At 41.1% G+C, this 27,898-nt stretch overlaps 1 protein-coding gene and 1 non-coding gene across 39 annotated transcripts in view; one reads left to right on the forward strand and one right to left on the reverse strand.

Moving 5' to 3' along the window:
- The window catches only part of clasp1a (cytoplasmic linker associated protein 1a), an 87,018-nt gene that overhangs the window by 26,842 nt on the left and 32,278 nt on the right, over positions 1–27,898 (forward strand). For 37 of the 38 annotated variants that reach the window (XM_030428031.1, XM_030428041.1, XM_030428047.1 and 34 more), the window contains exons 3-8: positions 7,079–7,157; positions 8,005–8,108; positions 8,630–8,721; positions 9,481–9,556; positions 10,601–10,698; positions 13,083–13,153. In XM_030428031.1, coding sequence (XP_030283891.1) covers positions 7,079–7,157; positions 8,005–8,108; positions 8,630–8,721; positions 9,481–9,556; positions 10,601–10,698; positions 13,083–13,153 — 520 coding nt within the window. Of the gene's footprint in view, positions 1–7,078; positions 7,158–8,004; positions 8,109–8,629; positions 8,722–9,480; positions 9,557–10,600; positions 10,699–13,082; positions 13,154–16,498; positions 16,722–27,898 lie in introns of those variants that run through there. The other variant, XM_030428064.1, reaches the window with a different exon arrangement.
- Positions 6,569–6,695, reverse strand: LOC115588804 (U4atac minor spliceosomal RNA). Its single transcript, XR_003985421.1, has one exon. It is a non-coding gene; the product is annotated as a U4atac minor spliceosomal RNA (small nuclear RNA).

Below are 27,898 nucleotides of genomic sequence, written 5' to 3' on the forward strand. Positions count from 1 at the left end.
ATTCATGTCTGTGTGTGTGTGTGCTCTGCGCTGTTGGCTTTTTCTTCCATAATGAGTGTTTACTGTACATTCCTCCGTCTCGTTGCCACCGTGCCGGAGGTCAGAGCGCCGCTGAACGACGCTGAGTCACTGTGCGGTCACTGCTGGCTAATCGCACCTCAGGAATATGATAACACCACTGCTGCTGTCTCTAAATGCCGGCATAACATGAGGAATACCCACCCGACCGTCTCCATAGGGAGTGATTCAGTCAGCAGACATCCACAGTATGTTGGCTGGTGTCAAAGCATGTCAAGACTTTTCCCTTGTGAAACGTTTAGTGTGTTTTAGATTTCCTGTGTAGAATTAGGACAAAAAAAAAACCTTGAAAATGTAAAGTTTGTTCAGTTAAATGGCCCTTTGCTCCCTTTTTGCACCAGAAGCAGACAGCGTGCCTGTAACTTTCATCTACCTAGACAGAGAAACCATTTGCATACAGGCAATCCAAACATTTGATTTCATATTTGCATAAAGCAGTTAACAGTCATGTTTCAATCAGTGCCATGATGGTAACATGATCCGACCAGCAGCCTGCAGCTCAGAAGAGACGGAGACGGGCTGTAATCTCATGTTTCGTTATCTACAATAATGAGCACATGTCCCATCTTGTGTGGAGGTTTAGGGAACAAAAACACCAACAAAGCAGGAAAAAGGTGCTTCTCTTTTGTTAGGCTGAGACAGACAGACAGTGTGAGTGTGGTCAGATCATGTGACTGGATCCAGACATGGCAGCGTAAAAACTGGAGCACCTCGAGTCTCTTCTGTCGAATTTGGTGGTTTTAAACTCCAAAGTACACAGGAAAAAAATAGAGATATGATGATGTAAAGTTTTGATCAGATGGTTTATGTGTTTATGGATTCAGTATGCTAATAAAGTATGTCGTAGTGAAAAAATTATTGCAAGGGGAGGCTGGTGATGTTGTGCTGAAACAAAAGATACCAAACATGTGCATGGTAAACATTTTTAATGGGGAATATGAAAGCAAAATCAAAAGTATTCAAACAATGACCAAAACAGCCCAAGACTCATAACTGCAACATCTTTCAGGACGATAAGGATCTATTTCTGCAAACCTGTGCAAGATGGGACTTGTCATTGTTCAAGACGTTGCAGCTTAGCTTGTGTTCTTCTTCCCAATGCAGTTTTATGTTTATTGTGTGTTTTCATTTGGCTCCAATATGCTGATGGAGGGAAAAAAATAATTGTCAGATGTTATAGTTGATGTGCTGAAACCAAGATGCCAAACATTCGGTAAAGTAAACATTTTTTAACGTGTTATATGAAGGCAAAATTTAGAAGTATTCAAATGTGCGACTCGTAAGGGTTAAAGTTGCATGAAAGTGTATCTACAAATGTCAACGTGTGTCAGCTGAGTTCAGTTTTGCTGGATGATTAGAGCTCATTTCTGCAATGATGCTGCAAACAAAATTTGTGTTTATGAGTCGCATCGACATTATAATTTCAGCTTGACGCTGAAACTAGGCTTGATGGAAATATCCCACACATCAGAATCCAGTCAGTGTTCTGTAGCAGGAGGCAGGCAGGCAGGGAGTGGAGGGAGGGCCAGGTATGCTGTGTAATCATAAAGCACTCTGCAATAAAACTGCAGCCTTCTGTGTTCGGCTGTCATGATGCCATTTTGGACGACGTAGAGCCGTCTTGTAATGTCTGAGCTCCTCTCTGCCCGGCTAGATTTGCTTCTTTTAAACATCTAAAGCGCTTTGCTGTCTTCTTTGCGAGCGTAATTTGGGAAACTGAGGCTTCTTTGTGTCTGTGATTGAGCTGATAGTGCGTCTATGTGTGCAGCACACCCAGCTGTTCTCTTGATATAGCGAGAATCCCTGCAAAGATAAAGATGGCATATGATTGTCTGTATGTGTGTGTGTCTGCCTTTCCCTTTTTTATGTCTTCGTCTGAGTGTGTGTGTAGTGTTTCCACTGGTAATGAGATGACAGGCTTGGTAGTGAGCGTGGAGACGAGAGAGAGAACTCCTTGATTTAATTTAAAGGCTCCTCCACATCACAGACAGATGGAGGAGCGGGCCGCGGTCGGCGGCTTTTTCCAGCAGTTCTCAGGATCAACAGACATTCAAGTTATTGGACTGAGATTGATGTTAGTGGGTTTGTTCAATCAGAAGCCGAGCAATCATTTTTCTGGAGCGAGCATTCCCTTTTGCAAGTTCCTTAAATCTTTCTAAAAGAAAATGTCTGTAGTTGTATTTCACCATGCAAACAAGAAAGAGCACCCCGACAGGTGGTAGAACTGATAATGACTGGTTGACAGCCACATTAACTTAGTCTCACTGTCTTATTCTTATGATTGATGGTGTGTTCAGACATGTAGCTGCAGGATGTCAGTCATTTTCAATAAAACAAAAAAACCCCTCCTCCTCAAGGACGCGCCGGTGTCAGACGTCTGAATATAAGTGTAGAGAAAAGTTCAGATGAAACAGATTCTTGCATAACTCGGCGCCCAATCGTCCGACTGGAGCTGGATATGAGTACATACATACCCAACAGCTACAGATTGAGTCAAAGGCAAGAGACAACCTGCCGCTTTGTATGAGTTTGCTTGAACACATGATGAAGTTTCAGGACTGAACATTGGTGTTTTTTCATAGCGGTTAGACTCTGATTGGATCCGAGTGTGAGGCGTCGTGGCTTTCTGCCTCGCAAAGACCTTTAACACTTAAAACATGAGTCGTGCCGCATGACGTTGCTTTGACAAGCTTGACAAATATGTAAAAAAAATAAACGACAGTCAGCCAAGAAAGCAAGCTTTTATTCACAGACTTTTAATTTGTACCCAATCATACTTGTGAGTTGTGAGACTTTATTGATATCTTTGATATTTTATATGTTTTTCAAACGACTCACGATAAGCCAGTGTGCTCCAGGAGACGCCTTCCTTACTGGTCTTTCCAAAACTGTTAGGTTTGTGTCGACTCGATCCCGACTTGCTCTGACGTCATGCAAACCTGGACAACGATAATCTCATAAGGTCGAGGCAGCTGAAGTTTTTGGAGCCAGGTGCTGCAGAACAGCTGACTGGTTTTGACTTTTTATAGAAACTTATGAAGCAGTCGGGAAGGCTACATACATCCATATTATAAACAGCACACAATATGTCATTTGTCATCATATTAAAGTTGTAATTAGAGACACAAAAACATCTGGTAAGTGGGATGTGAGGCTTCTTAAAATGCCTGTACAGATGTGAAGCACTGACAGTCTAAATATCCGACAGATCAATAATAAAAGCTGTTACTATTAATGTTTTCAGTGTTTCTGTGCAGTTTGAGAGCGACGGATCTGCACAGACATTTATGTACAGCAGCAAACTGATACAAAGCCGCCCTGTCGTAATTAACAACATTTGAAGACTGCATGCAAACTGATATACGAGTCTGATGAGGTTGCTGGAAAACTGTCCGACTTGATCCACATCCACTCATCCACTTTCCAGTCGAACGGGCCTAAAAACACGTCACTCCTGCTGCACTCTGTAGTGAGCAGCAGTTAGTGTTCATGCTGCGCTGCCATAGTTTTGGAGCTTCCTTTTGAATTCTGTCCATTTCACACATGTTACACTGTTAAGGTGGTGTTCTCGCCCATCAGACAACATCTTCAGGTCTTATTATGGGTTGAATATCGCAAAAAAATGGTGATTGTAAGGCAGGAATATTCTAAGTATACTGGACTAAACTCCTTGAAATAGAGCTCAACAGTGACCGCCCACTTTTTTAACAGCTCCGGTTCCGGAAGTGAATTTGCCATTCATTTACTCCATTGACGTTTCATAAAATCCTTATATAAAGAGTTTTAGGCCTGGAACCAAGCCAATCAGCTCGGAGATGAATCGTGACCATAAAACATTTAATTTGGTGCAAAAAAAATTTTGGAAAACGGAAAAAAAAGCAAAGGTACAAGACTGTGTACATAATTATCTTAAGAGTAAAGGAACTTCTCATCCCATAAACCATTGCGAATGTAACAGCGACGTCTCTGATTGGTGGAGCTCGCTGTTACCATGGAAATGTTTACCGAACCCTTAATAAACTCTTCTCCTCATCACTAAATAAACGCAGCAGGTCAGAAAGTGAAATCATGGTCGCTCTGTGGGAAACGATCGTAGAGTTCAGTGTTAGCAGTAACTAGCTAACATGAAATTCGCGGGTTTGGTAAACATTTCCATGGTAACAGCGAGCTCCACCAATCAGAGACGTCGCTGTTCCACTATAGGATTGTGGGTAGTGTAGTACTTCTCCATGACATCGCGAATAAAACATGTTTTTCTCAAAACAAGATTGATTTCATGCAGACTTGTGACTTCTACAGGATCATATATCATCGTTTGACAATCTGATAACTCGTGGTGAGTCTACTTTGGATGGTTACGACATTATGGCCAATGATCAAAATCTATATACAGAATATGAATGGCATTTTCACTTCCGGAACCTCAATGGTGAGCTCTATGGGGAGAGTTGCATGATTTGTAATGCGGACCATTTGTTGAAGGTATTGGATAATCTTTTTGTTACACGGTCGATCCATCAGTTTACTTTCTGAAGGTTTTCCATCTCTTTTCCTCTGGAAGCATCTAAACTTGTATTGCTTTTAGATCATCAATGACATTCAGTCAGTGGAGGTTTTTTCACTCTCAGCAGCACATAAAAATAATAAAGTCTGTTCCGCTGTTGCCTTTTTAATGATGTTTTCCAAAATGTGCTAGATGTTCCTAGAAAACAGAGACCAACCCGGTGCCAGAGCCTCACATGTTTTTAAAAGGTCAGGTCGTGGAAAGCCTCGGGCTGTAAGTTGGAAGTTGTTTTTTTTTGCATTTCAAAACAAAAGAGGCATAAAGAGAGACCGGCAGCAGTGAAATAAACCTGAATGGACTCTGAAACGATGTGTTGATAACCATGTTCTCACAGATTAAAGGTGAACGTATGAAAAGCAGGTCAGGATTGGGGTTACACAGTCACGGTTTCCACTGCAGAGAACAAAAACACTGCACATCAGAGGAGGAGGAGGAGGAGGAGGAGGAGAAATGAGAACATGGCATGTCGGTTAGGAGGATTTGTGAGGGGATGATGTCTGCGAGATTTGGGTCTGGAGCCTTGAGGGGGGTCATGTGCGTGTTTGTATTTTGGGGGTGACGGCAAAAGGGAGTTAGCCATCTGTCTGCAGAGAGGAGGAGCCTGTCTGTCCTCATCTGCACTGCACTGGACGGCGCTGTGCTGTTTTTCAGTCCAACTTTTACTCAAACACAGTGTGCAGCTGTTGCCATGGTCCTTCTGTGACTCAGCTTCCCCCCCCGAGTTCAGAAAAGGAGTGTTTACCTCCAGTTGTTATAAGAAAGGTTAGGAGGACCTCCTGCATCGATCTCACTCAGAGAGGAGCTGAAACGAGATGTGAGATGACCTTTTTTTTCAGACCGAGAAGTGGAGTTTTCCGTAGAGGTTTAAACCCGTGGTTAAACTCTGCTGAGCCCTCTCGGAGCTCTCATCGAGTCTTTGTTCGGGCCCTGTCATCAGTCTAATTACTGTAATTCCCTCCAGTTGGAGAACAAAGAGATCTGATCTGAGGATTAGGTCCATAGACACCGGGCCCTCGCTGCCTGCATGGATGCTCACTACCTCTTCTGCAAAACACACTATGTGATAAAGAGGCTGGTATCAACATGAGCGATCCAGTGACAAGTGGACAGCTCTAAATACAATTATAGATGTCCCCACAGACGCATCGAAGACGGATTTGAGATCCAATCACTCTTAGGCTTATCACATTTGGTTTTGTTATCCATCCTGACCAATCCGATCACAGTGGGCAGCTTTAAGCCCGTCAAGTCACACCTAGCGTCGACATTTGTCTTAACCTTCGCCGAATTAACAAGACGGCCCAAACACTTAGGAATGTTTTTTGTAGACAGCGTTTTACAAGTTCATAACGCAACTAAAAGACACTGACCAATATCCTTTGTTGTCATCTGTTGAGAAAGTTCCCAGACTCCCTTTAAAAGTTGCTCAATTTTGCATGTTGCTGAGTTGGGAGAAACTTTACAAAGATTGTAAAACTCTGTCTCTGACAAATTCTTAAATCAATCAGACCTTCTTGTAAATTCAGTTTTGTTTTCAGTCGTGCAAAAACATCGTGTTCGTCTGTTGTCGAGGTATTCACATGTGTTTGTTTGCAAAGAATGCGAACAGATCAGAAGCGGTCGCGCATGTTATTGCCAGGTATGAATTGAAGGATATCAGGTCTGAACTGCTTCAGTATAAACATGCAGCTCCAGAGTAGGAAGTCGGAGGACAAGGAGAGAATAAAGTCACATGAGAAAGAATGAAAATGTGTGTTTTGTGTCACCTGATGGAGAAAACTGACTTAAAATTTAACACACGCTCAATCTTTTATATATTATATTGTGTGCAAGTTCTGCTAGTTTGCATCAAAGCCACCAGATGGCAGTATAACAATGTTTTTACATCATATGACAATATTAATATTTTATGTTAACATGTTCAGGGTTTCCAAAAATTGCACCATGATCTGGACCGGAGTCCAGGTGATGCGTAAGTGTTGTTATGTTGTCAGCAGGGCTGCTCTCACTATACGTTCATTGAGCAGCTCACTCACCCCATGACAAGGAAAGGTGATGAAGGAGGGGCCGAGGTTTTATATGAATGTTTGGTCTGTGGGTGTTCAGTCGTGGTGCAGCAGTCATGACATCTTCTGTGTTCTTCTCATAGAGTCCCAGGTGTGTTTTAATTTGATGTTGTGAAGGTTTGTAGGAGGTTGGTGTCGTTTAAAAGCCAAGCAGAGGCTTACAAATATAAAAATGTTGTGTTTACCCATGATGCTTTGCAGCACACCTCGAATACAGCCATCAAAATGGGCTCGTCCAATGAGAGTTCCTTTATTTGTGGCTAAGAGAAATATCTGTGACATGTAAGAAGATTTATAAGGTTTATTTTGGGGAAATGATGTTTTAAAATTGCATTTGGATTAATGTATTGTTTTATTGTGTCTCCAACAGGTGGCTCTGCTCGGTTTGGACCTCTTATCTGCCTTAGTGACGAGGTTACAGGAGAGATTCAGGGCTCATGTAGGAACAGGTGAGTTTTACACATTACTTTTACTTTTTGATGCTTAAATTCATTTAACATTAAGACTTCTTCACTACAGTAATCTTTCTATGGGTGACTTTATCAAAGTAGTATTTCAACTTCTACTCAAGTATGACTTTTGGGTACTTTATACAACACTGTTGGTTAAAATCTAAATCTACAAAGTAACTTTTAGCTTTTAAATACATGTAGACAAGCTGAATCTTTGAGTCCACAAAAGATTCAGTTACTTGTTCTTCTGTGAGATCTGAAGAAGAATAAAGACACTTTTTTTGTGAGGTCAGATTCCCATCATCACTCAGTTCACTCCCTCGACAGCCGACCTTCTTCTCCATGAATTTAAATAACTGGCTTGTCCTGGTTGTGTTTCTTTGTCTCCTCGCGATCACCTTGACTGCCGACCACTCTCTGTCCTTTCAACCCGTTCACACTTTGTTTAAATAACAATCCATTCATTTACAATTCTGATTCCTCCTCTTAGTCCGACTGAAGTTTATGTTATTAAGAGTGAAGTTAAAGAGTAAGTTAGTAGAGTAAGTAAAGAGTAAAGTTCTGAAGAGTTAAACAGTATGAAGTTGTGTTGTCCTTTAAGATTAGTTTGTTCATTCAGTTCATTCAGTCATGTTTATTTAGTTTGTTTAGGCATAAATAAAATCAACCAATGAGGATCTTTCTCTTCTCATAAACATTTATTCCACCCAAAACGACGTAATGCACCTTTAATTTATAGGACTAAATACATTTAACAAGGAACATTTTGGTAACACGAGGCCTTTCATCCATGCGCTGTGTCGAAGCGTTACTTCAGTGTTTCCTTCTGCTCTCTTCCCCTCAGTTCTGCCCAGCCTTATTGATCGATTGGGGGATTCGAAAGACCAGGTGCGAGACCAAGACCAAACACTGCTGCTAAAGATCATGGAACAAGCCACAACCCCGCAGGTAAACACACACACACACACTTTTCAAAGAGGAGGTCATTATTTCCGTGAGTTGAGGATTTCAGCACACAGCTTGGATTAATTGTCAAGACGATTAATGTCGATTTGCTGCCAATATTGTTTTTCTTCTCTTGTGTTTCCGTTCTCCTGAAGACCGGCGAGTAAATCTGCCTCAGTTAGATCGTCGCTCGATAAAGCTCGTTACTGAGGGAGCTGCTGCAATTGATCTAAATCTCAAACCTCCCCAGCTCAGCCCTGTTAGCTGATACCCTGCTCTGATGCATCCACGGGGACAGAACAATTAATTAATTTACTTATTGGTGCGCTGACAATGACAAGTTCCAGTAGTTCATGTCAGATTAGATAAGATTATTCTTTATTAGACTCACAACGGGGATATTTGCATTTGCGATGACAATCTGCGTCCTATTTCCTGTCCTGTAATGTTTGTTATCGCACTTACCCATAAATAAACATATAAAGCACATGTGCATGTTGTTTTTGTGTGTGTTGTCGCTGCAGTACGTGTGGGACAGAATGCTGGGAGGCTTCAAACACAAGAACAACAGGACCAGAGAAGGAGTGTGCCTTTGTCTCATCGCCACGCTGAGCACGTGAGTCAGACGCCACAAAAAACAGACATAAAATAGATCCTGGAGGAGAGATTAAATAAGATTGAGAGGCAGTGATCCTGGAGGTGTGACGAGGCAGGAGTAAGACATCTCTGGCAGAGAGAAGGAAAAAATATGATGTAACAACAATAATATTTTATTAATGATTTCACAATAACACTCCTTAAAATTCATATTCCCAGTTGTTTTATTCTACAATTTTTTCTAATTTCCTCGTGTGTCAAATTCTTGTAAAATATGGAGGATTCATCCTGTAAGAGAGTTACAGAATAGAATTACTTTATTGATCAGATTCTTCAGTTAAAGGGAAACTCCACCAGTTTTCCACTAGTCCATCTTTACAGGTCGACTTTATTTGCAAACTATTCTACTTAACTTTACAACTTGTGCATCGATTGACAAATGTGTATAGTAATTGTGTCGTAGGCTTTTTACTCATCTGGAAGATTATCTTGCAGAATAATCTTGTGTTTGATGCTAACTGGTTAGCCTTACTGCACCTCTCTATTCTGATAAATTGCCTCCAGAGATGTCACTCGGTGGGCAATTTGCATTGTGGGTAACGTAGGCACCAGGTTTTTTTAAAGGAAGAAGAACATGTGGAATAAAAAAAGTGATATCTGGTGTTCTGCTGCGTCAGTTCTGATCTTTTTCTTTATAAACAGTCTGTAATGTCTCCTTGTATATCTCCTCCAGTTGATTTGTTCACTGGACTAATTTGTTTTTATTCCTCTCTTCCAGATACGGAGCTCAAGGCCTGACTCTCAGTAAAATTGTCCCCCACATATGTAACCTCCTGGGGGACCCCACAAGTCAGGTATGTCCCGTAGTCACATCTCTTTTTTCATCAGTGTTGAAGGAAATGTTTGTGTTATCAGAAACTACAAAGCATTTTGGGAAATTATGTGACACAGAAGACGGCTGGTACTTTATCTTGTTTTCAGACTATCGTGATATCGATGGATAATTTGAAAAAGATAGAAGCTACTTTAAATTAATCCTTATCCTTATTTATTGTGATTTTAGTTTCTTTTTTGGTAAATTAATTACACTCAAAATACAAGTGTAGAGAGGTGAAGAGAGTCTGTAACCATACCTGTACAAAAAATACAAAAAGAACTATTTAAAACCAACATTAAAGCAAATTTATATTTTAAGAAGCAATGTAATATTTACACAACACATATGTCTGTATGTTTAAACCAATAGCGTCATTACATTTTTCAATATCACAGTTATTGTCAATATTAGTTTATTGCAACACCCCTAACACAGAATAATAACACAAAAAATGTATAATCAAATCACAATAATAGTCCATTTTTATTTAGATCTTTAACACCAAGAGATCCAACTCTGCTGTCCTATAATATCCCAGAAAACTTATTGTATAGAATAATTTCTGTGTTGACCCGAGAAAGGAAAACAAAAAGAACAAAAACAGAAAAAGCTCAACAAGAATGCTCCTTGTTTAACAGATAATTTATACAATTACTTCTAAAAAATGCAAAAAAAATAATAATTGTAAAGTTAAATAACGACTTCTTATATATTCTCATGAATTCTGGCAAGAAGAATGACATAATTAATTTAAAAAAAGCCAGCTGAAGACTGTTGATCGATTAGTCGAACTTCTCTCAGGAGTATCAGGTCAGAGGAAAACAGTCCAGACACAGTTCCTCCTCTAGTGGCAGCTTTAAGTAGTGCACTAAAACCTGCTGCGTTAGACTGATGCATCAGACTTTATGAATATACATCAAATCAGGAGGAAAAATCCCAGAAATGAGTGAAGAACAGACATTAAGACAGAACAACATTAACTGAAGCTGTCGCTGATGTCATGTGTGGTTGTGCTGCTCAGGTTCGTGACGGGGCGATGAGCTCCCTGGTGGAGATCTACAGACACGTGGGTGAGAGGGTGAGGATGGATCTCAGCAAAAAAGGCCTTCCACAGTCACGGTACGTCCACAGGAAGCTGCCAACCTGTCGCTGTCTGTCTTCTTATTTACACCTCCTCCCTCCGCCGGCTTCTGTTCATCCTGCTTTTCTGTTTTGGCATCATTTCACACTCTCACACACACATAAACACAGAGAGTTCGTACAGTAGGTCAGATGTAACAGTGGAGAGAGGAGGTTTTCCTCCAGGTCCAGACACAAAGAGAGGTAGCAGGCGACAGCAGTGTACTTCTCCCCCTGGTGGCGGAGTTAACACACTGCAGCGCTGGTTGACCAGAGGAGATTCACACTCCAGTTGCCGGTTTATTAGGAACATTTAATCTCAAACTAATGCAGTGTAAACACCGCAGACCTTCAGTGAATCCTCCCTTCATGTCTGTCTGGACCTGCTTCAGAGAGGTGCTGACTCACGCCGTGGATCAGTTTGGAGAAAGTGGTTTGTAGAGCTGTTTCATGAAGTTGCATCACATTAAGAGGTTTTTCTGATGTTAATTTTATTAACCATGGGGAGAATAAATAATAGAAAGACTTATTATTGATTTATTTATTATAACAGCAGCACAAACTGCATCCTCTAAAATAATCATACAGTCGAGTCGAGACTTCTCACAGGGGGTCGTATGATCGTCTCGGCTGATTTCTACTTTTTTACTGTAAATCGTTCCAATTATTGATTTTCTGTCTCGTTAATTTCTAATAATCAGTATCGACCTCTCACATTATAATCTTCATAAAGACAGGATTTACTCCAGGGCTGTTGTATTAGACTGCATCAGTTTTAGTTACTTTTCTTTAGTATTTTCATTTAGATGCTGCTTTCACCACATTTTGGGGACTTTTTACTTCAATACTTGTGTTTGATAACTTCAGTTACTCGTTACTTCGCAGGCTGCATGCTGCATCTGAGCCTCAGTAACACACTTGCAAAATTAATCTGCAACTTGATAAAAACGCTGATTTTAAGAACAAGAAAAATGCGATATTAAAAGAGTTTTCCTCTTTTACGACTTGTATTTTTCAATACAAACACTTTATCAGGAATTTCTTTCATCTGTGAGTCAAAACTTTCTCAGGGAGAGCGACGTTACTTCATGCAGAGTTCGCACAAAGTCTTGAAAGTTTGGAAAATGCTTTTCTTTTGTAAGATTTTATTTAGTTTTCTGGATAAACAATGTTCATTTGAGCATCAACAAAACAAAAGACCCACAGTCGTAACAACAGAGTGACGACAAACAAAACAAAAATAACATTCAGCGACAACACCACAAATTTATACCACATATAAAACAAATGAGCTCAGTTTACCCTCAATCTGCTCACTATAAATATACTATAATAAATATAAATGATCACTCACACACATCTTATACATCATTTTAAAAACTGGCATCTTGTTTTTTCACCAGTTTAAAACGCCAAGTATAAAACAATCCTTCATATTCTGTCCGCTCTCTCTTGAATTTCAATATAGTCTTTGATGCCTAACGTTCAACATAATCTGGTGTTTTATCAACACAGTCACTCGTGTTTAAACCAAAAATGTTTGAAATGAAACAATCTCCTGGACATATTTGTTCAGCTGCTGATGTTGAAGTGAGCAAAATTCAAACAATTGTGATCAAAACAATCAAAGTCAATACGAACAGCTTGTAAAATAATGTGATAATATACATTATTTACTGTGAGTATAAATGAATCCTGTAATGTTTGTTTTTCGATGATGATAAACGGTTAAAGAATCTGAAAACTGAGCTTGAAAGTGCTTAAATTTTACATCTGAAGCAGCTCTACGAACTCTTTTTATGCCTTTTTTCATTCCTTGTATTTCATATATTTGACATAAGCTCCCGACAGACTCTCCAGATGATTTTCCAGCCACTAAATCTGATTTACAGTCGCCTCTCTTGTAATCAGCCCCTGAACAAGCCCTTCGATCAGGCTGCCAGAATCTCAGAGCTCAAGTTTCAACGTGCCGTATTTCTTTTTTGTTTTCATATCACATGTACGGACTGTTTCCTTTATCTTTTTGTCCTCTTCGTCCTTTTCACACTGGACCTTATGTCTCGCCTCCCTCCCTCTCTTGCTCTCCCTCTCTGGCCTGAATGCCAGTTTGTGATCCGTGCGGCAGTTTTGGACGCCGTCTATTTTGGTCTTGGCCGTCTCTGCCGCTCAGAGCAGAGAGAGAGCTTCTCACCTCAGAGCTGATCGATGGTGCCGTCGGCAGCTCGTTGACGGCTTTAGTTTTTTTTTTTCTGTCCATCGTTATTCTCTCTGCCTCACTTCTCTGAGACCTTTTTCCTTTTTTATTTAGTTTCCTCTCGAAACATTTATGTCAACCTGTTTGCAGATTTTTTTATTTTTTCCTTTCTCTCCGTCCGCTTTCACAGGTTGAATGTAATCTTCAGCAAATTTGATGAAGTCCAAAGATCCGGGAACATGATCTCGTCCTCTGGCTCAGGTGAGTTTGAGCTCCTGTGTTTTGTTATTTTAACCTGCTTCTGTTGAAGTCAACTCTGTGACTTTTCTTTCTGTGCATCCATCAACAAAATCTATCGAGCATCGCTGTCGATCTCGTGTCTTTAGCTTGTCAAATTGTGGCATGTTGCTGCGTAGCTGGCCTCTGATAACTCACGTCATTGTTGTTGTTGTTGTTTTCCCCGGCAGCCCGGTGGGGAATGAGGACGGGCAGATGCTCTGTGACTATCAGGGCTTTTGTAGTCTCGGTATTATGTCGTATGAACTGAGGATTGTTTGTGGATGTGGAACGGCTCTGTGGCTATGTTGCAGAGAGAAATTGAAGAAATATCATCAGTGTTTTTCAGCTGGCTGTTTCTCTCCCCGTCAGGCTGCATCCGAGCGTGTTGACTCTGTTTGTACTTTGTTTTCCATATCATCTGAGTGTGTGTGTGTGTGTGTGTGTTGCCGTGAGAGTGGAGGAGGAGGAGGAAGAGGGAGAGCAGGCCAGACGGGCAGCCTGGGGCTGGAGGGGATGAGTTTTCTCCACAGGAGGTTAGGCGTCCACTGGAGCTTTCGGATGTTCCTCTGCGGAGCCAAAACAGACTTCCTGAGGCTTCTCTAGAAACTGTACAAATATATCAAAACAAGACAAAAGGGAAAAGACCAGACTTGGCAAAAGTACACACATTCTCTGCTCCAGTAAAAATAATAAAGTACAGGCTCTGAAATGTTCTCAAAGTAAAAAGTCTCCCACTGAAGGACGTTTGTGGTCAATCCTAAATCACGTCATATTGATATAATCCAAAGACTATTAAAGATAAAATTTACAATCTGTAGGATTTGTCCCAGCTGCTCCTGAACGCACCACAAAGACAGTTGATTGTTGAGTCTCATTCCCAGGACGCCAAACAGACACATGTTGGGTTGGTAAAGCGTCCCGAGCAGCAACAAAGAGAGAAAATCAGAAACGCTCTGCAGATACGAGACACTAACACGCCTTTTCTGAAATCAGTCTTGTGATGTTGGGGTATAAAAATTAAAGTAACGAGCCTGTTTTGAAAATGTGAGGAGGAGAAAGTTCAGATACTTGAAAAATATTCTCAAGTACAGTAACTTAGCATCGTTACTTCGGACACATCTTCCTGTATTTTCCCCTTTTATGACAGTTTTGTGAGTTCGCAGAGTTATGACCTCTGTGCAGGTGGAATCGCTCCGACACCCCGACTGCTGACTGCGTCTCGTTACAGCTGACTCCATCCGCTGTGCGTTTACAGGAACAACAGCTGAGCGAAGGAGAAAACAGGCAGACAGGGTTCAGCATTTCAACATCAGTCTGCAACATCTCCGTCCAGCTACGACTCCACAACATTTCACATGTTGGGGCTCAGTGCTGCGACAGCTTAAATGAATTATGTCATCCCGGAGAGCCTGCTGACCCTCCACTCTGAGCTCATGGCTTAACGGTTAAATGAACGCCATAATTATAGAGTATTAATGATAATAACATTTAAACTTATTTCTGCGAGTCTGCAGAAAAATTTCAAGCCATGACGTTGTCGTCTCACCGCCAGGTTGAGAGTAACGACACAAATGTTGAACTGAAGCAAACAAATGTCAGTTATCAAGTCTATTATTATTATAAAAAGGCTATTTTTGCCTGTATCTTATTTTAGCATCTTATTTTGATCTGATAATAAACTGTACGAGGTCAGCCGACATGAAGTGCTCCTCAGTCTGTAAGAAGAGTTGTGTGATGTCCTCTGGGGCTCTGAACCAAAACCCTGACAGTTATAATAATAATAATAATAATAAACTTTATTTTATAGAACCTTTCTTACAAACAGATGCAGCCCAAAGTGCTTTACATTTAAAAAGCTCCAAGAAAGATTTAACTTCGAGTAGAAAGTTTGTATGGAAGGTTAAATGCGAACATGACTCATCGGAGAAGTTATTAGATGGCTCGACTCTTCACTTTCACGGCTGCACTGAAATTGACTTTGTGGCCGCAGATGACGACTCATTTGAATTTAAATCCATTTGCCTCAGAGCTGAGAAGAATGTCTGGTGTCCATGTGGACAGAGGACGAGCTGAGCTGTTAAACAAGCCTTCAGCTTTAGTTTGACAGTCGTGCTAACGGCTGCAAATTAAAGTCACTCTTCGACCTTCTTCTGTCCACTGGTTTTAAGACTTGTATGTGGATGTTTTTACTGTTTATTCACTGGATATCACAGGGTTTTACCCAGACTTGATCTCTGAAAAACATAGCTTTTCCTCTACATTTTATGCTTTTTAGGTCACTGGAAAAAAGTTGCGTGAAGATATTAAGAAAATTTCTGTTTTTCAGCGCTTACGTCTAGACAGAAACTGAGATTATTGGAAACCTTGACACAGACACACATGTTTATCAGTGTTTCTAGCAGTATTGTACTGTGTATGTGATTTTCTATATAGATGGAATGGATGTTATTGATTGTATTTAGAAAGACACAAACGGACATTGATAATACAAAAATGGAAAAGAGAGAAACAGGCTGCTGACAAATTATCGATCATGTTTCTCTCCCTCGTTCGTGTTTTCTGAGACTAATGAACCATCCAGAGAGAAAACTTCATGTTTACAAAAGCATGTGCATGCCCAGTGTACGTACATTTCTGTAAACAGTGTTAAAACGCTCGTCTGGATGGAGAGTTTCCCAAAATATGTACGTGTTGACCAGGTCTAGGTGCATGTATTTGCTGGGGGATGTGCGACACCTCCCTGAAATGGACTAAATATGCAAAAAAAGAAATAATGAAAGGGTAGAAGTGCCTCCTGGACTCAGATACAGTTCGTTAATGGTGCTCTTTGGAAAGAAACACATGTAGACTTGAAAATGGCAAGAGAACTTGGGCTTAGGTCTTTAAAAAAATTAGCAATTTCACTTCATTTTGGACCAATATTTTTACCGTAACCATGTACAAAAAGCAGTGTTTCCATCCATGAGTGTGGCGACCAAAACAGGTTTTTTCAGCCAAACCATGATGCTTTACTAACCCTAACAAAGTGTTTTGCACAGCATGCAAGAACTTGGAAAAGTCATTCAGTTTAGTTTGTTGCTCTTCACAATGATTTGACATCCATCCTGCTGAGATGATGCCTGAAACAGCTTTAGTACTTTTACTGCTAGCGGGAACAACCTGCATGTGCAAGAGGCTTTAATCATGAAGACGACAAAATTCCCGAATTCTGTCTCGTCTTGTCTTCATACTTGCGATGTATGTGATCTACTAATGAGAGCGATGGAGGCAGAGGGGGCGGCGTTCCTCTGCTGTGGCGCTGTCACCGGGGGAAGGGAGGGGAGGGGAGTGAGAGAGATTGTAGGGGGGATAGGAAGAAGAGTCGAGGGATGGAGAGCAAAACAAAGCAGCCATTGCTGTAGCAGGACTGGGAGGTAAACAGTGGGCGAGAGATATAGGGCAGAGTCTATAGAGAGGGAGAGAGAGAGAGAGCTGTGCGATCAGCTGTGCAGCAGCATTCCTCTCCGGCTTCACTGCTGAGGGCGTCTTTGCACCATGACAGCTGGAGAAGGTAAGACTGGAAATAGACAGAGCTTTCTCTTTGCTAAGGTCACATCTCACATGTATGATGCCGAGCTGAATCACACACAGATAATCCGTCTCTCCAGTGGCCGTGTGTTCGTCGGATGAGGAGAAAACAGCAGTTTGAGCTCTCTTATGTAATCTTTGTTTCTGTTTTTCTGCTGCACGCCCTGTTTTCATTCATATCTCCCGTCAGAGGAGGAGGAGAATTCACTGAGTAGTGTTGTTGTCTTTTTTTTGTTGCTGTGTCGCAGCTGCAGACTTTCTGAATGTCACGTCATTCAGTTCATGAATTTGTTTGTTTTTTCGCTGTGGAAACAGTCTCAGCGCCTCGAGCGGCAGTTTGCCTGAAGCATCCCAACACTTCATCATCATCTCGTCATCTCGGTCCAGCTCAGGCCAACGCGAAAAGAGCCGAGAGAGTAACTGGCGATATCTGAACTGGTAGAAATGTGCATGATTTGTTATGTAATCCAATAATCCCCCCCTTCATTTATGTAATCTGTTTAATTTCAGATTACGTTTTCGTTCAGTTGTACTGGAACATTTTTGCCTTCTTCTGCCTCTAAAATCCAAAAATCGCTCGTATTTAGCTTCAGTTCTTTCTTAGCAGTTACCTGTTTCAGAGATCTTTTATTGGTTTCTTTGTCTCACGCTTCATGTTCACACGTCGGGTCGTAACTTAGAAAATGCTTTTAATTTTAGTGCCTCTGACTCCTGGAACAAAACACAAGTACGTAATTAAAACCAATTCTCTTTTACCCTTCAGCTATTTTAGAAACTTCTAAAGGAACTGAACTGAACTAAACTGATGACATCACCAGAGATCCTTTATTGATTAGCTGGGAAAGATGGTTTACTCGGTACAGTTTTGAGAGACTGAACTGAAAAACTGAATTTCTATCTTTTTGTTTTTTATAGTTTAAAACTTGAAGGCTGCTGTTTTTTGTTCTGATCTGCAAAAAGCCACCAGGAGTAAGTCGAGCTGTTTTTGTAAAATGCGAAAGAAAATGTGAACAACACATGTTAAATGGCATCCTCGTCAGCGCTGAAAGTCAAATCAAATCTTGAATTTCACTGATATTTAATGGTAGAAATATCTGCCAACTTCAGTTACGTCGACTTCTTTCCCTCAAATGGCTTCTGAGTAAGTAAACAAGCTTCGTCTATTTGTTTATGAACTTGCAGAGCCGGTGTAATGAGATTACTTCCAGTGCAAATGTTTGCAGAAAAACCCAAAAAAAAGACAAAAAAAAGATATATTTTCTACCTGCATCTATCACAATAAACTGAAAATCTTTGGGTTGTGGAGGAAACAAGACATCTGTGGACGTCACGCGACCACTGATTTATTCATCATATTCAAGTGGACAACCACAGTTCTGTGTGGAGCTTAAAGACAAAAGATCTCACATGTATATTAAGTTATTTGTAGCATTAGATAAAGACAGTCCGCTCTGAAACGCCTGACTTAAATAACAGACATGATGACTGAGACCGACCTCTTCTTTAAAAGTTGTGGGTCCGTCTGATTCCGTATCGGGAACATTCAGCGCAGATCAATGCATAATGCAAAGTCAGGCCTCAAATAGAGTCCGTATTTATAACCTCAGAGGAGACTGTCGGCCTGCAGTCTCGTCTTAAAACAGGGAACGCGTAGATCGTCGCAACTCTACGGTGCATCAGCCAATGGGCTCTTAGTTTCCTCAGCACCATCACTGCACGCCTTTATAGCCAGCGTAATGTGTGTGTGTGTGCGTGTGCACTGTAACACTGCGGACACTGCAAGTCTGTTTTTTTCCCCAGTGTTGTGCTGTGATGAGCAGTAAACTGAGCGCAGGGTCACCTTCAGTCACGTCACTGGTTAATATTTCACAATTGAGATAAAATCCTGCTGAATCGACTCAAACAGGAACTGTGTTGGTTTCTAACCAGTATTATATCACTACATTGTATACAAAGGTGCCTGCGCTCACAGCCTCCGCCTCCAAATGATGCAGAACACGCCATGTAGATGATCTCAGGACTGCAGATTGTTGTAGTTTATGTTTATATTTGTTTGTGCACATCCTCGGACACAAAGATTATAGTCAGAGAAAGAGAAAGACAAGAGAGTCCGTCATCTCAATATCAATTATTTACATTGACAAAGCAAGTAAAGCGTCAAGGTAAAACTCTCAAATTCTTTAGGAGGCACTTACGAGCCATTTACCCACTGACATTTTCACCACATGTGTGAGTTTCTTTACCCCTCAAAAATACAAGTTATTAGGGGAAAGGAAGAAAGAAACAACGAGAGAAAGTATACCTTGAAATCCGTCAGGAGGGTCCTCACACAGTTTGGTGCTCGGGCCCTGATAACAAACATGTTCGTTGCCAAAATGTGAAATAAAAACCACAAAAAAATGACATTAAACAGAAGAAATGCCGGTTTTGATCTTATAAATATGTGTTTAATGGCTCAAGATAAAGCAAAAAAATATATAAATCCAGACTCTTAATGTTGGATCATAAACTATAAACCAAAATTCTGTTACAACACAGTTTATTTTGGGCATACAGCGTTTTCAAAAACACAGAAAGTTGTGAACTGGAAGTTGCCACAATTTTAATTTTGTGTATCGTGAAAACAGTCTAAATAAAGAAACTGGAAAACAAGACGGTGCTCATCAACCTCACATAACATATACATCATATGTTTTGTAACTGTTTATCTGTAATCAGGGATGTGAAGATGACGGTTTTATAGCAGATCGCAACTCAAAAACAAGTTAAACAAGTTAAACTCGTTGTGTAAATATGACGGATTCCAAACTAAAAAACCACATGGAGACGATCATTCATCCTGAATTTGTGACCTCATGATGAATTAGTGAAGATCCTTTGATGTGTGTCGTCTGTAATGCAGTAATTTTCCAACAATAACAGATTAAATGTATTAAATCGGTCCATTTATAGCTGTAGTATGAAGTTGTTTGTTGCCAGCAGGCTGCCGTACTGCTTCCTGTTTCAAAAGAGACTCAAACCAAAGTGCCGCCTTTTTCTCTGGTTTCTCGCCACCGCCAAACATATTTACATCCATCTCCTTTTATTCAAGGGCCAGTTTTCCAAGCGCCGAATTCCTTCTTTAACTGTAATTTTTTAACCTTCTTGCTGATTTGGAATCCGTCTAATAAAAGAACACGATTTAGAGCTGCGGAGGTGAAAACGAGCTCCCAGGATTATCAGACTTTCAGAACCTAATTCATGCGTCAGCGAAGCCCCGCGAGTCTCCTGGATTTGGGATGACACAAGTAGGTGAATGAGCAGCGTGTGTGTGTGTGGGTGTGTGCATGCAAGTGTGTGTGTGTGTGTGTGTGTGTTGAACCGTGTGGGAAGTAGTTAAAATCAGTGGGTGAGCCGGAGAAAGGAGGCTGAATACTGAAGAAGGGATGTGTTTCTTTTGATCATCATCTCTCTCTCTCACACACACACACACACACACACACACACACACACACACACACATAGAGTGAACGCACTGCTTTGCAAGAAGATTAGCATATTTTCTTATGTGTGTGTGGGTGTGTGCGTGCTTCAGCTCGAGTGCTGTGTATCAGTGTGGAGGAGGCTCCGGATTTAAGGCAATGAAGAAAAAGAGCTTTTTAGCATTTGCTGTCTGTTAGCTGTGTTTTGTTTGTGATGCATTCTGATTTTATTTTCTAAGAGTGAACACTTGGTGGGGGAAAAAAGAGAGTTTGAATGGATATTTTCACAGTTTTCTCCTCTGTTATCAGTTTGTGATCGGGATTGTCTGATAGGTTTGCTTCAGAGACGATACAGATCAGTGGTGTGCACAAGAGGGGGCAGGCCCAATTGTTGAAAAACGCATGCTAAAGTGCCCTCTTGGGAGCCAAAACACGTGCTAAAGTGCCTTTTTGGGAGCCAAAACACATGCTAAAGTGCCCTCTTGGGAGCCAAAACGCGCGCTAAAGTGCCTTCTTGGGAGCCAAAACGCGCGCTAAAGTGCCCTCTTGGGAGCCAAAACGTGTGCTAAAGTGCCCTCTTGGGAGCCAAAACGCGCGCTAAAGTGCCCTCTTGGGAGCCAAAACGCGCGCTAAAGTGCCCTTCTTTTTCGCCCCTGCCCTTAAAAAAGTCTGTGCACGCCACTGATACAGATACTGATTATAAGTGATCACGGAGAGCAAGATGTGCACAGAAAATACAAATCTTGGTCTCTAAATTTAGAATTACTTACTTGAGTACAATGTCTAGGTTTCAGTCAGATTGTGTTGTGAGTCGCAAGCAGTCGGCACGTGTGGACCGACGAGGAGACCAAACAATTCCTCGACCTCGTCCACGAAAGAAACATTACAGACGGTATTTAGACGACAAACATCCAAGAAGTGCTACAGTTTTAGTTTTTCATTTCCTGACTTCCTCTCATCATTTTGTCTCCTGGTTTGTTTACATCTTGCTTCAGTTTACCTCCATATCCACACGTGACATGGCCACGTAGCCGACACCGCGTCATCCTCTGACAAAATGACTCTTTGCGTTTATGGAAAGTTCGCCTAAAATTTGCCTAAACTCTTTCTGACAAAACTCCTTTGCTTGATTCAGATATATCTAACCTTATTTAACCAGAGAGTGACACTGAGATTTGGATGTACGACCTAAGATAATGACTGCTGATGCAAGCAGTGAATTCTCATAATAATCATATAAAGTAATAGTAGTTGTAGTAGTAGTTGTAGTAGTTGTCGGTGCAAGTTGAGAGAGCTGGTGAGAGTGTGTTGAGGACAGAGAGAGACACACGAGTATAAACTGTGTCCAGCCGACTGAATGATGTGATTGTCTTCCTTCTGCTCGCTGCCAAGTGAAAAGGGAAAACGAGCCCCCGGTCAGAGTGAGTCCGACGACTAAAGGGAGTCTTTGAGGGAGCTGTAGCCGCCGGCCTCTCTGCCAGGACGCCGGCCGGGGTCATCTATACCAACTGCACTGAATAAAACCAACTCAGTGACTGAGAGTCGGTCTCAGCAGGCTGCATGTACAAACTCTGCTTTTATGTTTAGCTCTCTTTCTGTCCAGCTGTCAAAGCTTTTAAAAAGGGCCATAATGAGATGGTGTGAACTTGGTTGTAGTGACATCCAGGAGATGTTTAGAAGCATGTGGACATGGAGCCGATTTGTAATGACAATTTCAATTTTCCTAATTTTTCTAAGATTTCTGGGATGTTGTTTTGGATGGATATTTAAAAGACAATGAGATGTTACTATATTTACGTCATATACAAGTTTATATTGGTGTTAACTCCAGCTTCTTTCTCTTTCTGGTCCGTCTCTCTCTGCCTCGCTCTACTTCCCGTCTCTACATTTGAATGTTTCTCTTCTCGTTGCTACCTGGCTGTCTCTTCTGTTCTCTTCTCCTCTCTCTCAGCTCGGCTTTCAGCAGCACCGAGCGCTGAAGGGATGAATTGTGAGAGGAATGAGAAACTCTTGGCTGGTAGATTCAGATAGTTTTCACTGCAGAGGTCAAAACTCCAACAACACTTTAGTATAAAGAAAAACAGTGTCTTCATAAACAACCCGATCACCAGAATAAATATTAGCCAAGTGTGTTTCTGCCAAACCACAGAAAAAAACATTTCTTTATGTGGCAACTTTTCGTTTTTGTTTTGGTTGAATTGTCTAATTCTCTTTTGTCACACTGCCGTGTTTGTGGTCTTCTCAGCTTTTTTTCTTAAGCAGAGAAAACACTTGGTTAGGGTTTGGAAAACATCAAAATTTGGTTTAAAATAACATTTTTTGGTCGCCACATTCATGGATGAAGATGGTCCAACGTCCCGTGAGATATAGCCAATTTTGTTTGCCACAAACTCTGCTGGAAATGTCCGGAGGTGTCCTTTAAACATCCAGTTTTTACTAAATGGAAATGTCCACAGGTTCAATTTAAAAACACTCGGTTTTGTCGCCACAAAGTCCGCAGGAAATGTCCACAACTGCCCTAAAAACACACAGCGTTGACCCATTCTGTCGCCCCTGAAACTATAAATGTTTCCAGGAGTCCTTAAAGATATCCAGTGCTGTGACTCAAACTACTGTCAGTTGTTTTGCAGCTCTGTTGGCTGTAACAACACCTCCACCTTCCTCTCCACCTCCTGCAGTGACAGGTGGTTAATAAGCGTATAATATGAACGTGATGTGCCACGTTTGGTACAAATATCTTGGACGTGTTTGTGGTTTGCAGAACTGCTAACATTATATCCTGCAGACATCCACAAAACAACATTTTCATCTCCCTCTTTTACAAGCTCGTCGACTCTGTTGTGCTCCAACATCCATCAGGTGCCATTAAATCCTAATAACGACGCATAAAGAGGATGTTGATGTGCAGCGTTTGTCTCTGAGTGTTTGGCACAAATACATATTTTTCAGCTGAATCAGAAGAACCTGTAAACGCCCTCAGGTCGTCGGCGTTGTCGGCAGAATGACAGATTTTCATCAGAGATGTAAATAGAACGCGGTGAGATTCGAGAACAGCGCTGCCTTGTTTTCAGTGAACATAATGTGACTGAGGCAGATATAGCTCCGCTCCCTCTGTGATGTCTTTCAGTTCTTTTCAGTTTTTTTACACTCAAAATAAAGCACACAGTCATATTTCCTCTTTTAGGATGAGCGGAGAAGATAATCCTGATTGTTGGCAGCAGCAGCAGCAGCAGCAGCAGCAGCAGACGCTTTAGGCCTGTTCAAGACCTAGATTTTAGATTTTATAGGGAATCACTTGCTCAGGAAGGCTGACGGTCGTTCACATGTGGTGCAGGAAGCATCGTCAGGAATAAAATCAGCAGTTAGTTGGTCAGAATAAGAGCCCGGTGGTCGTTCGCCGCTTCTGGGAAATCAACAAGCTGCTTCCCGGCTTCTGTCCGTCGTTTCTGCAGTTGATTATAAAGTCTGAGTGGGACGGCAGCTCATTGTCCTCGCAGCGAGTCAGAACACAATAACGTGTCTCTGTTGTGTCTGTCTGCTGTGAAAACGTCACTCCCACACTGAATACACTTTGTTTTCTTACTTGTATATCTGAAAGAATTCATTTTGTTGATCATTCTTTAATTTTTTTCCTGCAGGCTGACGTTGCGTGATAAGACGTCGGGAAGCAGATGTTGGTATTTTCACACTTTTGTCTGCTTTATTTAGCGCTGGAACAATAAGTTGATCGACACAAAGATGTTTTTCAGGTGAAAATGCGAAAAATTCTCTGGTTTCAGCTTTTCAAATGTGAGAATGTGCCGACTGTTAATCGGAGAAACTGTGGTATAGTTGAATTTAAATCTTTTCAGTGTAGGGCTCAAGATTCATTTTGAGGGTGAATACTGATATAAGGAAGTAAAACAATTAGGATATTGATACACTGGCTGATATCCCTTTAATAACCAGAATATATACTGTACATAAACACACATTTCTGCAGATGTGGTTATCAAACACTTGTGATAAAGATGTGAATGTATATCTTTCATACTGTACACGTCGCTTCAGTTTAGTTTTAGATGGACAGGGAGATAAAAACGGTCCACGGACGCTTTTTCATCGTGATCTCTCCTCGTCATCGTAGGAAACTCAGCTGCTCGAGGTGCTGAATAATCACACATCTCGCTCGTATTGCTGCTCCGCTGTGACATTCACCACATTCTTGTAAGATCTGTTCCCACTTGTGTCTGTTTTTGATCCCGGCAGGTGGCTGTAAAGATCAGGGCCTCGGAGGCGTCAGAGCTCAGTGCTTGTCAGAACAGGTGGAGCTTCAACTTTTAGGGGCTCAGTCGGCCTTTTCTGACTCAGACTAACAGATCAAAGCGGCCTTTTGTAGCTTCCTTTGTGGGAGTTTCTGTGTGTTCAATACTGAAAAAGTGAACATTAAGGCAACGACGAGGCAATAAATGTATTTAAAGCCAATCAGTCATCAGCTGCTGTAGTCAGCAAGATGTTTTTACATGTGAATATATATCTGTATATATTGGCACCAGCTAAGTCAACTGATTGTAAAATCAATGTGGAGAACAACAAACTATAAAACATCTTTTCCCAGATGCTGATGGTTGTAATTAGTTTTCAGTGGTTTGGCACGTTTTGTCTTTGAGATTTTAGCGTGTTGTTTATTTATTATCTGCTGCAGCTTTCTGCTTTCTCATCCCAAATTATGGAAAAAAGCATATTTCTTGATCGAAATCTGTTAAGATATCTTTAAGGAGGACCTCTTACCAAATACAGGCACTTAAGCCCTCCATAAACGAGTAAAACCACTGTCCTGACAGTGAACTGAATATGATTTATTAAGGCCAAAAGTATAATTAGCTTAGTGTGTTTTTTAGATCAGCATGTCAGCAAGATAACACGGTGACCTGACAAGTGTAGCAGCTGATTGAAGCTGAACATGTCAGATCAGTGAGTACCTTTTATTAAAAATCCATCCAATCCAACATTTGTTATTCTGTGATAATGATGTGAATAACTCACGATCTTGAGAAAACAACTAACAGTCAGGACTCCTCCATCCCGTCTGGATTAAACAGGTAGAGGTTTTTCTGAGGGAGCAAAACTCACATGAAGTGTTTGTGTGAGGTGAAAAACAAAGAGGGAGAGCAGAGAGCAGAGAGCTCAGAGGCTGGTAAATATTTGATTTTCAGAAAAAACTAAACTTCTAGCCGGGAGGTTAACTTGTCTGCCCGCAGCCTCTCTGGTGTGTCAGCAAAACAAGACATCTTTGTTGTGACATAACGCTGATCACCACCGGCCTCCTGCCTCCTTACGTAACCTCTCAGGGCTGCTGGCTAAAAAAACACCACTGCCTGTGTGACGGGACGAGGCCCGGAGCCCGGTGGAAAACCCCGTTAGTGTCCCTGTGAGGTCCGAGGGCAGAAGACGAGACAACGAGAGAGTAAATAATGTGACGTAGAGTTCAGAGTAACTGAGAGTTTAAGGGACAGAAGAGGTGAAAGGATGAGATCACCAGAACATTCTTTTAATCGTCTCCATGAACTTTTACTTTTCCAGAACTTTCTCTAAATCCCTCGCGCCTTTGGGCCTTTATTCTTTCTCTAAAGAGCACAGAGAGGGGAGAGAGAATCCTCCCTATTATATAAATCTGTGGTTGAGAGACAGATTACTGGCGACTCTGCTGATGCCAGTGCAGCTTCAGCAACTTTGAGGGTTTCAGTGTTGAAGTGTTGCAGTTCGCAGCGTCTCCTGACACCTAGTGGACGTTTAAGACATCACACCCTTAATGCCTCAAACAGACCTAATAGTAGACGTTGTGTGTGATTCTTAATAGTTAATTCCCACTGATTTATAACACTAACTTCAGTTTTCTGCAGTAGAAACAGTGGATAGCTGTTATATTAACAATCAGAGATTTTGCCATATTTATTCCAAGCTGTTAAATTATTTTTCTGAATAAAAACTGTTTTTGTTATTATTATTTCTGCATCTCTGCATACAGAACCTTTATCTTTCAGGTGTAAATTTGGTAGTTTTATTTCTAATTTGAATTTCTAGCAATAAATATCATCATTTATTGAATTATAAATGTACATATACGGTATTAAAGGAGCATAAAGAGCTGAAGTGATGCCTCTTTGCGTTATTTCAGAAAACCTTTGTATGTTAGTGAACGAAGAGAGACAAATAAATGTATTGATCCTGTTTGAATTGCGTCTTGATTCACACATATGATGTTTGTTGATTTAAAAGATCATTTTAAGTCTCAGTTTATCATCAAACTAATGAAAACTCAGACTGTGAAAACCTCATTACAAAGACGACACAGCCAACAGTCTCGTTAGTGACGTCGTCTCGTTGAACGCTCGCCAAAACTCGTAATTTAAACATTGTAGAGCTCCGGTGTGTCAGCAGCTCACAGAACTGATAACTGCAGTCGTCAATATGAGCAGATTTATTGTGATTTTTATCCCTTTTAGCACCTTTTCTGAGCCAAATTGGCGGCCATGTGACGTGTGTTGAGCGAGACGATGTAGTTCCACTCAAAACTACATGATATGAGGGAAACAGGAAAAGGCGTGACTTTGTCTCTCTATGCTGCCCACTAATACTTGAAAAATAACCATCAAATTACAAAATAGGTGAAGAAATCTGAACCAGATGACGGATGAGTTGGTCTGTGGTGGATTTGTCTTGTTATGTTCTGGACAGGTTTCATCAAGAGACCTCCTTTTTCAGTCAAGGTTAAATACATAAATAAAATATTTTCAGTTGCCAAACAGGACTTTGCTCCGGACACGAACTGTATGTGAACTCTCACCGACTAAGATTAAATATGAGTTACTGTCTAAGTCACTGTTCATGAGCCCCCCCCCCCCTCCTCAGAGGATGTTGTAATATCTTCTGTCCTGTCATATTTTCATGAAAACAACATGTAGCATCTCGGACAAGCTGCTGACTTCACACAAGCCGTCCACATGCTGAGCGGTTCTCAGTGGTGTTGATGCGTCCGGAGGCCGCCACCTCCACACAGCAGCACCGCTGAGGCTGCAGCTCTCAGTCCTGTGTGAGAATCTGCCTTTGAACAGCTCTTTGCATGTTGCGTGCAGCTCTAATGGCTCCCCCGACACACAGATGAATCACCTCGACATTTGTGTCAGCGCGGTGAGAACGGCCCCTCCGACAGCTCTGATCAATACTCTCCCACGTGAGGGAGGCGGCTGTGCTTCTTTCTGTCGAGGTGTTCAAGCTATTAGCCTTTTGTAAGGACAGCGTGAGCTCATTTTTCTCTTGTGGAGTGTTTGGCTGCTTTTCTTTATGTTGTAGTTTACCTCAAAAGAAACAGAATAGGGACAATATTCAAATTCTCAATCAACACAGTTGTTTTTGTCTTTTAATTGTGTTTGAACCGGGAATTTGTGCCCAGTTGCTGACAAAGATTCAACTAAACCGTTCCAATAACTCCAGGGCATCTAACAGTAGATGTAATCATATCCAAACAACTCACAACAATGTTTTTATCTCACAAAATATGCACCATAAGTTACACTTAATAAACCGCCTCTTTAATTATTACATTTTTTAAAATTCTATAGATAGAGAGATGTAAAGAAATCCCTAAACAAACTCTCTTTGTTGTCATGACTGAATAAACTGAATAAACAAACTGACTGTACATGATTTACTCTATTTT

This window comes from Sparus aurata, chromosome 9, assembly GCF_900880675.1.
Source record: "Sparus aurata chromosome 9, fSpaAur1.1, whole genome shotgun sequence".
Lineage (NCBI taxonomy): Eukaryota > Metazoa > Chordata > Actinopteri > Spariformes > Sparidae > Sparus > Sparus aurata.